We start from the raw sequence: 15597 nt of genomic DNA, 5'->3' as shown, positions 1-15597 counted from the left end.
TGAGGCAGGAGAATGGCGTAAACCCGGGAGGCGGAGCTTGCAGTGAGCTGAGATCCGGCCACTGCACTCCAGCCTGGGCGACAGAGCAAGACTCCGTCTCAAAAAAAAAAAAAAAAAAAAAAATCTTACAGCACTCTCTGCATACTTGCATCTACATTAATATAAAATGTTAAATAGGACAGGGGCCAAGTAAAGAGTCTTGCAGCACTCTCTGCATACCTGTCTCACAGGTAACAAACATCCAGGGAAAACTTACTTTGGCAATGATCTTTCACTCATGCAGCTAAAAAGCCACATTCCTCTACCATGATCCACAAATTAGCTCAAAGATTCCCTATATTGGTCTGGCTACAATGTCCTTGACCCCTCCAGCAATCCTATTAAAAAATAGGATTATGTTAGCATGATTTATTCCAGACCACTATTTCTCAATGGAAGCAGTAAGGCTTTCTTTCTCCAAGTCTGCGCATGCATGCATGTGTGCATACCTGTGGTGGTGCCTTTTTTAGAAAGTTACGCGTGGCAGTCATCGATGAAGTTCACTTTAGAAGTGTACAAATTATTTATTCAAAAAAGCAGTCATCGGGCCTGATGGGATTAAGAACTACTACTCTAACACGTGATGACTCATGGCATCACAAACTACTCTTGTTTAATAACATTAAAAATGTCTGCTGGAGATAAAACATTGAGCTCCCTGACAAGGAGTTCCTAGAACCACCCTTTTACTCCTTGTTTCTGTATTCATGCTGACTTCCTTCAATATTTTCTAACATTTCAATATGGTAAAATACTTATAATTTCCATTTGTAACAAAACAAACATGGACACTGAGAAGACTGTCACAGTCTTCAACAGGCATAGGGAGATGGCCAGACTAAGGAGGCTATCCTCAATATTAACTCTGTTCTCTCAAAGAGAGCTCTACTAAACATCAAAATACATTCAAAGGCAAAAAACAGAGGCCTTGGCAGATTGGCTATGAGGCTTTTAATGTGCATTTGGAGAAATTAGGGTTATTTTATGAAACAACCTGTAAAAAAAGAATTAACTGACCCAGAAACTACCATTTCTTCCTTTAAACAGAAATCCTCACTGTGGTCTCTTTACAACTTAAGAGATCATAGCACTATAGGTGCTTCTCAGAAATTGCTGAGATACAGTTTTCTGGTACATCATAAAAAGTGGCCGGGCACAGCGGCTTACACCTGTAATCCCAATACTTGGGGAGGCCGAGACGAGCGGATCACTGGAGGTCAGGAGTTCGAGACCAGCCTGGCCGACATGGTGAAACCCTATCTCCACTAAAAACACAAAAATTAGCTGGGTGTGGAGGTGCATGCCTGTAGTCCCAGCTACTCAGGAGGCTGAGACACTAGAATTGCTTGAACCCGGGAGGCAGAGGTTGCAATGAGCTGAGATCACACCACTGCACTCCAGCCTGGGCGACAGAGCAAGACTCCAACTCAAAAAAAAAAAAAGTAATTAAAGGGGAAAAAAATTACTATGGGGGGAAAAAAAAAAAACAACCCAGTATTTGTTCTGATACTTCCCTCATTGACAAAACTTACTTTGTTATACCATATTTTAATCATATACTTTGTTAAAGAATCTACTCACCAAAAATGAAAAAGCCAAGACATATTACACATTTATCTAATTGTATCAGCCTTCCCAAAGCTCAGAATTTTAACTTTCAAAACTATCAAAGACCTGATAAGCTGAGATTTATAAAAAGAACAGGGTAACTAATTCATCAGAACAAAAATTTAAACCTCACTCAAAACGAACTGAAGCATACCACTATAGAATAGACAACTACAGAATAAAATTTATATCTTTAATAAATGTAAAGACATAAAGGCTCTCTCTGAAAACTGACTGCCTAAATTATTAATCATAGGGATTTGTCACTGTTAAAAAACCTGAATCTCTTGCCAGACATGGTGGCTTATGCCTGTAATCCCAGCACTTTGGGAGGCTGAGGCCGGCGGATCACCTGAGATCAAGAGACCAGCCTGTCCAACATGGTGAAAGCCCATCTCTACCAAAAAATGAAAAAATTAGCCAGGTGTAGTGGTGCACGCCTGTAGTCCCAGCTACCGGGGAAGCTGAGGTGGGAGAATTACTTGAACCTGGAAGGCGGAGGTTGCAGTGAGCCAGTATTGCGCCACTGCACTCCAGCCTGGGTGAAAGACCAAGACCTTGTCTCCAAAAAAAAAATCGAATCTTCATATACAAATGAGTGCCTGGGAGTGGCTCTTGACTCTTAATTAAGACACTAAATATGATAGCAGCAGGATGCAACTCTGCACCCCAAGCAAGGTACAAATCTATATTCAATAAGTTTTGGTCATATTATGTACAATATTTTAAATAAGCATAGCGATTAAAAGAACAAAGCCTATCATAAAAATTTTAAACCGTTCCTGTAAAAATATGAATGCATCATGTAAAATGAGTATTTCAGGACCCTACTACACAAACTTTTTTAAATAATGTGCTTTAGATGTTAAATATGAAGTCTTTATCTCTCAATTATTTACATAATAAGACAACCTACCATGGTCTAGTCTTTTCAGGATAGCAAAGAGCCTTAAAGAAACCATTCCTCAAAGTAAGAAACTGGATACAGAATACAGGCAGCTGTATGTAAAATGGGTCCAGGTGGTTGGCTGGATGGTTAAATGAGATATGCCTGAAGTGCTTTTAACACTAAAAGCATGCTAAGTCAACGTAAGGAATTATTCTGCTATGGGCTACTTTAAAGGGTTTTTTTGTCTTGGGAGAAAACAGAATTCTGGGGAGTGTTCTGTAAAACCTTGTAGAAATAAATTAGGTTCATTATCATAAACTACATGGTTTACCAATTTTACTTTAGTAATAAAGTTATTTCCAATAAAAAGCACCCATTTTTTGGAACACTCCAACTTTGTAAATGTGTCTTCACACAGTTCAAAAACACACTGCCAAACAAAAAGATCTTTGTGTAGACAGGGGTCATCTCATTTAGTATAAACCACAAATGCAATCATGAAGGGGCACACAGAGACTTATCAAAAGTATTAGTAAAAATATTATTTTTCTTAATCTGTGTGGTGAGTACATGTTAATTTCCATTCCATTAGTATTATATTTGAAAACTAAAAACTCCTGCATTAAGTCTCAATATAACTGCTTATGTCCATGTTCTATTTAATACACCTTATAACCCATGTGTAGTGTGAATCAATAGCTGTGGTTTAATATTTTTGTTAAATATATCATACATTCACTATAACCTCTACAGTTTTAAAGAATGTTAAAATGAACTTGAGTACCTAGTTTCCTCTACCCACACCCTTCTCCCCTGTACAAATCTTTACTTCACAATTCTGTCAATTACAGCTTAGAAAGGTACTGTTGCTGACATTACTTTTAAAACATAAAAGAGGCAGTTTAACATAGTAGTTAAGAGTATGAATACTGGAGCCAAACAGGCTTCAAATCCTAGCCTCAACTCTTATAAACTATATGACCTTTGACAGGTTTATTTAACTTTTTGGTGCCTTGGTTTACTCATGTGTAAAATGGGAAACAATCAGTACTGCTCTCATAGGGCTACTGGGAAGATCAAATAAAGTACTTACAATATGCCTGGTACACAGTAAGTATAATGTGTCAGCTGTTATTGTTAAAACCCAGAGGGTAAAACAAAATTAAAGCACGCTGAAACTTGTTAACCGATTCTCTTTACGAGTATAGTGGGGAGAAGTGAGGCTGTGGGAGAAAATTAAAAATAAAAGAATATAATGCCTCTCAGTAAAATGTATTTCCATACTCTTACCGATTTCATATTTTCAACCTGCCAGTGGTTAAGTGATCTGCTTTCATACGTCCATAAAACTACACTTCTAGCACTCACACGGCTCTCCTCCCATATTATCAAATGTCTTTAACAATTGTGAAAATATCTCACCCTCCCTATTAAACACAAGGATAGGGGTTATACCTTATAAACCAGTCTCCTAGGTAACTTGCATATAAGATACTCATTGTTTATTAAATAGATTTTAATGGTACTATTTCAGTCAGAGTCAAATGTGTAAACATAACCTATAGGCTCATTTAGTCTCACATATTTCTGGTGTGTACAATGTTACTTTACCATAAGCTTGGGAAGCTGAAGGAAATTTTTTTTTTTTTAGATTTTAATAACAACTTTAAAATGTTATTTTAATCCCAGTCTATAAATTGCCATAATACTAAAAAAAGGAGAAATGGAACTATGGTGACTTAGACATCCTTTGTAATGGTGGACATATACATTGTGCTTCTCAATGCTGCAGTATATTCTATTTCATCAATGTCTGTTTTTTCAACTTACGTACCAACCAACAAGGACTTTTGTATAACAAATCTGCCGTCAACAGATTTATGCTTATTTTACACCTTAGAAAATCCTGATTACTTTTCTCTTCTGTAACTTCGTCCTTTTCTAAGCATAAGAACAATTTCAGAAATACTATTATAAAAAGCAACTACAGGCCAGGTACGGTGGCTCGCGCCTGTAATACCAGCACTTCGGGAGGCTGTGTGCACGAAACATGTGAGGTCAGGAGCTCAAGACCAGCCTGGCCAACATGGTGAAACCCTGTCTCTACTAAAAATACAAAACTTAGCCGGGCATGGTGACACGTGCCTATAATCCCAGCTACTCAGGAGGCTGAGGCAGGAGAATCACTTGAACCCAAGAGGCAGAGGTAGCAGTGAACCAAGATCACACCACTGCACTCCAGCCTGGACAAAAGAGCAAGACTTGGTCTCAAACATATTTTTAAAATAGTAAGAAAATAAAAATAAAAAGCAACTATAAATTCTGCATTCAAAAGTACAAGTCCAGTGTGGTGGCTCACACTATAATCCTAGCACTTTGGGAGGCCGAGGCAGGAGGATCCCTTGAGCTCAGGAGTTTGAGACCAGCTTGGGCAACACAGGGAGAGCCTGTCTCTATTTTTTAAAAAAATTAAAAATTAAAAAGTATAGTATCATGACTTCTGTTATGCACAGACACACTGTATGCTTAAAGCTGAAAAACTCAGTCAAGAAGACTCTACAGCTGTCTTTCAATACTTCATGGCTTGCCACGTGAATTAAGCGCAGAATTAATTTTTGGTATTCCCGTAGGCAAGACAAATTGTAAGGAAGCAGATTTCTGATATAAAGAAAGAACTCCCTGAAAATTAGAGCCGTCTAAAATTAAAAAAGGAATTCATGTGAAGTAGGGAACACTACATCACTGAGAATGTTTGCCAGCAGACTAGTTTTTAGGAATGCTGTAGAAAAGTATTTGATGGAGTTTGACTATATGATCACAAACTCCCCTTAAATAGAATTATTCTTGGATTTTCTGAATACTTAAGTCCAAAAGTAATGGCTTGATACACAACACTAACAATGCAAAGGAGTATGCTTATCTACCTGATGCCATAGAGTCTACGTGCATTACATGAACATCATCCTTAATAAGGGGCAACTATATTTCAGAGGTTAGGATATCCTATCCCTATTTGTTTGACTTTGTGATCCAACTTTCTCTGAGTAGAGCTACGTAAGTTCACTTCACATTTTATTTAAAGAGCTTCTCATCATCCCTTGAAACAACTGCCAATCCACCATCACTTTGACCCCACAACTCATGAGCGGGAGAATGGGAAGCTCTCAGATGCATAAAATTTGGAAAAGTAAGAAATGACAGAAAACGGACAACTGGAATCTAATAACTCTTCTCCTACACCAGACTTGCTATCAGAATTACTGGTTGGGTGGTATAATCAATTCAATATATTCATATCTGCCTCATATACTGAAGTGTCTTGGGGTACTAAAAATATTGTTACTGTAAAGCAAGTAGAATATTTTTTAAAAGGTATTAAAAAGCTAGAATGTAAATGTAAAAGTACATGAAGGCTCATTATACCTTTGTGCATGTTTGAAATTTCCATAGTAAAAACCTAAAATAAAGAGCCCTCAAACAAAAATCTCAACCCTCATTTATGATTCAGCATCTACTTAACTTCATCTAAATTTACCTGGACTTATCTGAAAATATTTAACTCCTAGTTAATATCCCTTGCACACTCTAAATTTCAGAGGAAAGTTCTTAATGAAACACTTTCAACACCAAAATTGAATAATGCTTCACTGGATCATGGGACTGAAAAACGTTATCACATAGATTTCCTTCTTTTTTAAAATCCAAGCTGCAAAGTGGTTTTAGATCAGACTTCAGTTAGTATAGTCCACTGTAAAATTAGTTGTTTTAATACTGTAGAATTACCTTTTTTTTTTTTGAGATGGAGTCTCGCTCGGTTGCCCAGGCTAGAGTGCAGTGGCACAAGCTCCGCTCACTGCAAGCTCCGCCTCCTGGGTTCATGCCATTCTCCTGCCTCAGCCTCCCGAGTAGCTGGGACTAGAGGCACCCCTTACGACACCCAGCGAATTTTTTGTATTTTTAGTAGAGATGGGGTTTCACAGTGTTAGCCAGGATGGTCTCAATCTCCTGACCTCGTGATCCGCCCGCCTCGGTCTCCCAAAGTACTGGGATTACAGGCGTGAGCCACCGCGCCCGGCTACCCTAGAGTTACTTTTAATAAATAAAATCATTTCGTTTTCTCTAAGTTTCCAGGATTTTAAAAACTTAGAAAATGTTTAAATTGTTTCTGCTTAACAGCTAAGACTAATAGAGAGGAAAGATTCAACATGAGTGTGGCATTAGGCTGGGAGTCAAATGATAAGATTCTAGTCCTGGCTCTGAACCTATTTTGCTTTGAACATGTCACTTACACCCTTGGGATCATGGAGTTCATCCATAAAATAACTCAGACATGATCATCTCAAAGTCTCTGTCTCATTCTGAAGTTATACAATATTATGACCTTTATAGTGAGTAAACTCCCTCAATGTGACAGGTTCTCTACGTCATACAGTACTGTGTATAAAAAAGGCTACGTCATACAGTACTGTGGATAAACCCTAACAAAATGTGCAAAGTCAAGAGTGTTTAAGCAAATGTGATGGAAGACACTGACTCGAAATATGGGCTGAAATACAGATTAAAGTATCTCAAGAGTCTTTCCTGTCGACAAAGCATCAATATTATATGCTACAGCTAAAGCTCTGAAAAACTGTGAGAAACTTAACGATTCAACCGAGGCAACTATCTCTGCTGACTCTTGAACATAAGGGAAAAGCTCTGAATAAAAATTTGACACCCAACACCTGTAGCACCCATCCTCCCACCCTGTATTTATGTGTCAGAGAAAGACAGTATTTTTGTGGCATCCTGGAACCAAGGGTATGGAGTAGAAGGTACTGTTTGTTAAACAGTACATTCAACAGGTTCATATTAAGCACTTGAGAAAACTACCTTCCTACTTAATAAACTAACAGGATCCAGTCAGAAGTGTCTTTGTTGTGATGTTTGTATTGCATATATCCAACGAATTCCTTAGCTCTACCACCACTGAATTCACCTAACTCACACAGATGTACTGTTAATATTTCAACAGTCCCACTTTATAGAGTCCAATATTCTAATGCATAATCTAAAATAATTGAAGTGAGAATATGGACTTTGGTTAAAGAATGAAGTAATTCATAAAGGTTTATTAATTATAAAATCAACAAAAGTAAACAAGCAATGCCACCCGAACTTAGTAACACGCGGGCCATGTAGTACAAATGTGGTGTACTGAAAAACCAACCGCTTTCAGAAATCGTAACACTAAGAAGTGTAGCTTTGATACCTCTATCTTGTCGGTTAATTCATGTTGTAGAAGGACTGCCAGGGGAATGACAGCTATCTAAATCAAACCACAGTGTCAATATGTTGGGAACAAGTACCCTGGCTACAAGAAAGGAAAAGGAAAAGGAATACAGCCCTAAAAGATGCATACAGATAAGCAAGTAAGGGGGGACCATTCTTGTATTTAATTTATAGCTAAAAAATTCAAAGGTAACACTGGTAGTAAAAACCTACAAAATGACTGTGAATCAGAGAAAGTGCTGGTTTTTTTGAAGTGCCTGAGACGGTGTGTATATGTAAGAAAATTGAATGGAGATGTAAGCCAGTATTGTGGTGTTGTGATGATTTAGCCACAAATGTCTTCCCTATTTAAATATTCCAATCAGTACTGTTAGTACACGTACCTCGGAGAATTCTTTCCTCATGGCAACGAAGAAAGTCCCAGATTCTAACAGTGCCGTCATCAGAGCATGTAGCAAATTTATTATCCGTGGGTGAGAAACTGTTACATGAAGACACACAGCAGGGGAAAGAAGTCAGCATTTAACAGATAATCTGTGTTTCTCAGACAGGGAAAAATAAAAACACTGTGCTGCATTATAAACAGGAGAGGGAAGAATCCAGTGAAGAAGCCCTTAAAGTGAATGTCGTCAGCTAACATAGGCATCTCATCAAAAGAAGTCTTCAACAGAGCAGTTATTTGAGTTTTCAATCATCAGTATTCTGAGAACTTCAAGTGTGTATTATTAGTGCTAATGCTATCCATGTTCATTCTCTATTTTCTATCATACCAGGAAATCACATGAAGCTGCCTTAAGTGATGAAACTAAATGGATTCTATTTTTGCAGTATTCCCATAGTCTTTTAAATTGCACACGAATACTGCTCCCAAAATTATCATCAGCTTCTGCCTCAGACACTTCATGAAATGATAAGCTGAAACAATGTGGGCTGTCTATTAAAAGAATGATTGCTAAACCTCCCTACATACGATGTTTCTCATCCATTCCAAAGGTCTGTAGAAAATTTTCACATCTTCCTGGCAAGCTATTCCATGAATGTTGCACCTTTTGAGTAAAACTTTAAAATAAGGACATTCAGACTTGTGTTTCAAGCCAAAGAATCTGCTGCAAGAAGGATTCAGTTTTTCCCAGTAGCGAAAGATCATTCAAGTTTCTCAAATAACTCTAAAAACTCCCTTGAACTTTGGAATCCTATAACTAAGAAAGGACTAGCTGTGTAAACTCAATGTATGGGCAAGACACTAAGGCAAAGTCTACAAAGCAGAAGCATGTTCATCCAACAATTTGTTAAGATTCTGAAAGGATAAGCAAATGACTACAGTGGATGATGTTTCTATAAAGATGTCAACCTCCCCCACACATGGGTGGCACAACCTTAAAGAATGCTGCTTAGCTTTATTCTGAGGCTGCAGCAATTCTTCAGGCTTGTATTTGGAACTTTTTCCCCCAGTTTTACTATACATACCTCACTGATGTGTGAAAATATACAACTCACTGAAAATATTTTAAACTCCACTTATTGTATACATTTGCATAAGTGATGTTATCAACAGTGAATCAGAAGAAAAGTCCTAGAGTCTTCTTGACAATGATCTGCTTACAGCTGCAAAGCTTGAAGAACCCATTCATTACTCCATTAATGTTTGCCACATCCAGTTATCTGTGAGGGTTTTAGTCCTATACTTTCCTTTGGAAGTCGTGGCATAACCAAGCCAACCAGGTCTTCACTTAAGCCTTTTTCCACTTTGTGTGAATTCTGAAGTTGTTTTCTGCAGGCTTTAGATTTTATTCAGTTGCATAATTAAAGACTGAATTCTTTATTTGGAATGAAATATTCTTGTCTTACACAGTAGATAATAAAAAGGAATAACGTATACACATTATTAATCATAAATGAAAAGAGAAAACCAGTGCAAAATGCGGCAGACAGTACATCTCTAACATATTGCAAAGGCTGATACCGGGACAACACTACTTCAGAAAGGTGCCAGCAAAATGGTGAATGTGTGAAAACAAAGAAAAATATTGTGTTTATAGGGTGCAGAAAGTTTCCCAGAATCTGACAGAGCCCATGCATCTCTGCACCCAGAATACACTTAGAGAATAATTTAACCATGACAATAGGGACTACAGAAAATGGTATATTGTGTATAAACCTGGCCTCTCTAATCGCCTCCTTATGTGCCTGGAACATCTTGACGTTGTTCATGTTCGACTGCCAATATTTCACATATCCTCCGTGGTCTGCTGTCAACATCCACATGTCATTATGTGACCACGTCATGGCCCTCACTGGGCTGTCGTGAGCCTGTGAAAACAGAAAACATTAATTAGTAAGGTGTTGCTTCAAAGAATATATGACTAAAGGCTTACAAGAGCATATACTGACTCGAGGCAACAATTCGTCCAATTCTAAGTTTAACAATGCCAATGAAGTGACTATATCTCAAGTTCTTTTCAGTACCATACGATGATACCACCATCTGGTGATTACTATTACCTGTAATATTGTTTCAAAATTGAAAGTGAGTCCATTCCACAAGGTAAACTCCCCACTAGAAGCTCCAGTGACCAAGCGTCTTCCTTCTGGAGTCCACTAAGGGAGAAAAAAAGACAGGTTATACAAGGGCACACATCCTCCAACTTCACTAATTTTGAAAAACATTTTAAAGGTATTTATAAAACATGCAATAACTGACATAAATAAATGAAACGGACTTTTGCTTAAATGTAGCTCAGCTTTATCAGAAGTACTTCGTCAGAAAACAACTTAACACAGTGCAAGGAAGGCTCTAGTCCCTTGGCTTAGTAGCTGAATTAAAGATACTAAGTATATTACGAGTATACGCACCTACTCACTAAATTACATGCACCTATGCATGCTAAATACCATTTCAATACAGAATATGCGAAGACCTCATTTCCCTAGGCTATATGATAGACTAAGAAAAATAAGGTCACCAGAACAACTCAAAGACTGGATAAAGGATTTGGCGCTTACAAGTAGGAGAGGACAAATTCAGAAAGAAAAATTACCAGTGTTTAATTAAAATAACAAGATAATAAGAAGTACCAATTTAAGGACACTGAGGCTATCAAACTCTTCCTGCACCTAAACATATTTAAAAAAAAAAAAAAAATTGTAAGCTCTCCTCCATTCAAAGTACCAAGCAGTGATAACTCTTAGGCTGATCTACTCTCAAAAAAAACCATAACAGTGCCATGACTAATTAACACTACACCAACATTTTTAATTTTTTATTGATACACAATAGATGTACATATTTGCAGGGAATGACAATGCCAATAATTTTTTTTGTACTTTTAAGTGCACTTTTTCTCCTTTTAAATTAAACTTAAAGCCCTTTATTACTTTTTGCACTTAAAGCCCTTTAAATATTTTTACATCAGTATTTTAATGTCACAATTTGCATACTAAAGGAAATCTGTAGCATACGTGATGGCTAATTTGAAACATTTCAAATTTTTTGTTTTTACTTTTTATTTTCAAGTTTCTATGATGGATCACACACTCATTTTCCTTCAATGATGTAAATATACAAAATGTCAATATAACAATCCTATTTTCCAAAAACTCTGACAAAGTTGAAAAATACAAATACATATGTGCTTATAGAAACAGTAAGATAGGATATATAAAATGAAGGTTATTTCTTAAATTACACAAATATATGTTACAATTTGGCTTTTTACTGCTTACCTGTAAGTCACAGTTTTGATTATCAGATTAAAAGCCTCGTCCCTTTCTAGTTTCCGTTATCTGGTATGGATCCTAACCCAGTCAATACTACAGACAACCAAACTGTAGACACACAGCCCACAGTCTTTATACCTTAACATCTTTTGATTTTGACTGTGCCTCTGCATGTGCAAATTCTTCCTAAAACCTTATAGCGTAATCCCCAAATGAGAACATTTACCCACCTTACAAAATATGGCGTGCTCGGATTTTATTCTTTTCAAAAAGGTTTTCCATGTTATGCTAAGAGGATATTAAAATTAGCTGCACATCATATCCCTTTGACCAAATTCCCTGATTAAAAAAAAAATTATACTATACACTGGTTGCTTCTACTCACATAACAATGTTTCTTTTTTTCTTTTTCTTTTTTTTTGAAATGGAGTTTCACTCTTGTCCCCCAGGCTGGAGTGCAGTGGAGGCGCAATTTAGGCTCACTGCAACCTCCACCTCCCGGGTTCAGGTGATTCCCCTGTCTCAGCCTCATCTCTCAGCTGGGAATACAGGCGCGTGCCACCACGCCTGGCTAATTTTTGTATTTTTAGTAAAGACAGGGTTTCATCATATTGGTCAGGCTGGTCTCAAACTCCCGACCTCAGGTGATTCACCCACCTCAGCCTCTCAAAGTGCTGGGATTACAGGCGTGAGGGATGTGTCTACTGCCTAAGGCCTCTTAGGCAAATACTAGGCATAAGACTAAATGCAGCTGTTTCTATGGAGTTCAGACTGACATCTCTCTCCCAGGACCTTTTGGTTCTCCCTGTTGTCTATCATACTCCTCTGATATCAGAAGATCTGCTTATTTTCCTCATCTGCCACAATCATCTTTTCTTGGTCTCACTTTTTTTCAACTGTTATTTGCTCAACTTAAGATTGTTAACCATTCTACACCTCTGGATACTGTTTTTTTTTGTGTTTTTTTTTTTTTTTTGAGACGGAGTCTCGCTCTGTTGCCCAGGCTGGAGTGCAGTGGCACGATCTCGGCTCACTGCAAGCTCCGCCTCCCGGGTTCACGCCATTCTCCTGCCTCAGCCTCCCGAGTAGCTGGGACTACAGGCGCCCACAACCGCGCCCGGCTAATTTTTTGTATTTTTAGTAGAGACGGGGTTTCACCGTGGTCTCAATCTCCTGACCTTGTGATCCGCCCGCCTCGGCCTCCCAAAGTGCTGGGATTACAGGCGTGAGCCACCGCGCCCGGCCATCCTCTGGATACTGTTAACCAACAAGTGCATTAGCTAGGAAATGGAATAATCGAAACACAAAGAAGAAAATGATTACATTATCATCTATGAAAATCAGGGTTACAACTAAAAATTGTATTTTTAAAATTTTAAAAATACATTTAAAATTTAAATGTATTAAGTGCCTAGTAGGTACCTTCATAGAGCTAAAAATTACGGTACACCATAGTTCTTCGGCTCTCAGATGTTTTCCTGCCTAGTAACTCCTAAGTATTCTTCATTTACCTTGGGATGCTGCTGTTCTAAATAATAACAAAAGCATCCCTATTCAAAGGCAACTCTGAGACCTGCTACAACATGTATCCATCTATTGAGAGAATTCTACAGAAATTGCCACATGAAGAAAAACAATCCAAAAGTGATATCTCACTCAATGGTGATAAAGTAGATAAACAACTGGATATTCCAAAATAAAATTACTAGCAATAAACCAATTATAAGCCCAGATATACTTTTAAAATAATGTTTAATTTTCTTTGCCCTGTCAAATACATTTGCTATATAACTCTGGATTTATTTTCCCCCAAAATATCCAACAGATTACTTACCCTAACAACAAATACCGGACACTTTACTTTATTTGTTGATGTCCGAACAAATTTTGTTGTTACTGCATTCATAGGATTATTCAACATTCCTATAGGTGGGACCAGCTAAAAAAAAAGAAAATTGGGTTTTTAGAGCTCCTGATTACATACAAGGCAGAAACCAGAAACACGGCAAGGTAATTATTTCAACATTTAAAGACAAATTTGGGACCATATAAAACTTTCCCACAAAAACTATAATAAAGAATTATTACAATTAGCTTACTAATTAAGTGAAGAAAAGTGAGATACAGGAAAGTTAAATACCCATTATTACTAAACAAACAAGAAAATCAAGTACCAGTACTAACCCAGTACAATTTGGTACAAGTACTAACCCAGTTAGTACTTAAAGTCAACACAATTAAACATGTTCACAGAAAGCTTATTAAGTTCAAATTTAAGTTTTAAGAAATTTAAATTAATTTTCCAATTACAAGACTTTAGATTACAAAGCTTCTTTTTGGACACTGCTTTAAGCCCCAAATCAAAAATTCACCCATCATTAGATTAAAAGGAAAATCTAAATTGAGACAAAAACATAATGCACAGTTTACACAGATGTGTTATATTATCCCTTTGGGAATATTTTAATTATAAAAATGTAAAAAGAAAAGACCATTTTGGACTTGAAGTCACGTAGTTAAAGCTAAAATATTCAAGCAAGGAAGTGTCTATTAAGCTAGTATGACACATCATATACTTACGTCATTGTAATAACCTGCATCAGGCTGAATTGCCCGCATATCTCTCTGGTCTCTTTGCCATATTCTGTTCTGTTAAATAAATAAATAGATCAATTAATGAGTATATAGTCTAATTATACTCAATTTGAAATTAACAAAACATAAGCTATATTAAAAATGGATAAACAGAATTAAAAAATACTATTTTCTAAAATAGTGGGTGCCTTAGAGAGCTTTCCCTTCTGATGCTACTAACACTGCTTAGAACTTCCCTCCTCACGGTGCCTCACACCTGTAAATCCCAGCACTTTGGGAGGCCGAGGCAGGCAGATCACTTGAGGTCAGGAGTTCAAGACCAGCCTGGCCAACATGGTGAAATCCTGTCTCTACTAAAAATACAAGCCAGAAATTACTTGTTCAAAAAGAACTTCCCTCCTCACTTTATCATATTAGCCCCTACCCACTCATCCAAGACACTGTCAGCTCCAACACAGTCTCCCTGATGCTACCTTAAGAAAAGGAAACAGCAGAGAGGGTAAACAGACATCCCCAATTCCTTCAAAGCCCTAAGCACAAAACAATTCCTCATATCTTGCCCTTGGTCTTCTTAATTCCTCTCAAATTCTCTCCTAGCCTACTTTCCCAATTGAAATTCCCAGAAAAATCAAAATCTGTCTTTATCTCTGAATCTCTTTCTCCAGTATGCCTGCAACATACTAATTAGGCCCAATATGCAAATAGGTCTTTAACCACAGGTCTAAAGTAATGAAAAACAGACAAATTTTCATAGGAAGCCAGACCTAAGCCCAATGAACCTAATAGGGTAATATTAGTAATAAGGCTAATTCCTACCTTAACCCAAGTAAATAAATAACTCTAACGGGAAACTGTAGGTAGACCCTGCCTTGACTTTACCATCTGAGTTGCTTTCACCTTGTAGGACTGCAGTAGGCATTCAGTCCTCAAGAACGTAAAGCCCTTTCCCTGACTCTAAGTACCACCTACCACCAGGGCTTGGAAGTGGGAGAATCCATGTTCTCCAAGCCATTGTCTAACAAAAATATTCCTATGCTGGTGGTCTTTTATTATTTCATATACACTGCAGATTTAACAAGTGTTTTAAGATTGGCCTAGCGATTAAAGTACTCCCTTCTAATCTGTGAACTTTTAGAGCAAATCCTGTTTCTAAAATGGGGTCTAACTTTAATAATTTTTTACAAGATGATACAGGCACAGAATTTTAGAAAGTGCTGGTGGTTTGAGGTTCTTCCTAAATGAGCCAATTTGAAATTCCACCTTGTCCCACTAATTCAACTAACACAGGTATACATAACTTACTACACTACATCTAGAAAATCATCTTCTTTTAAATAACCAGGCCAGGTGCAGTGGCTCACACCTGTAATCCCAGCACTTTGGGAGGCTGAGGTGGGTGGATCACCTGAGGTTAGGAGTTCAAGACCAGCCCAGCCAACATAGTTGAAATTCTGTTTCTACTAAAACTACAAAAATTA

General features: G+C 37.4%; 1 protein-coding gene across 6 annotated transcripts in view; it reads right to left on the bottom strand.

The window, feature by feature from the left end:
* Positions 1-15597, bottom strand: part of WDR33 (WD repeat domain 33) — a 325821-nt gene that overhangs the window by 51542 nt on the left and 258682 nt on the right. For all 6 annotated transcript variants that reach the window (XM_077956741.1, XM_077956740.1, XM_077956742.1 and 3 more), the window contains 5 exons: positions 14105-14173; positions 13359-13463; positions 10310-10405; positions 9966-10117; positions 8191-8288 (listed from right to left, as the gene is read on the bottom strand). In XM_077956741.1, coding sequence (XP_077812867.1) covers positions 8191-8288; positions 9966-10117; positions 10310-10405; positions 13359-13463; positions 14105-14173 — 520 coding nt within the window. The remainder of the gene's footprint in view (positions 1-8190; positions 8289-9965; positions 10118-10309; positions 10406-13358; positions 13464-14104; positions 14174-15597) is intronic.

Source organism: Macaca mulatta, chromosome 12 (assembly GCF_049350105.2).
Source record: "Macaca mulatta isolate MMU2019108-1 chromosome 12, T2T-MMU8v2.0, whole genome shotgun sequence".
Taxonomy (NCBI): Eukaryota; Metazoa; Chordata; class Mammalia; order Primates; family Cercopithecidae; genus Macaca; species Macaca mulatta.
The sequence above is the reverse complement of the archived record's forward strand: the minus strand, read 5'-3'. Positions and strand labels throughout refer to the sequence as shown.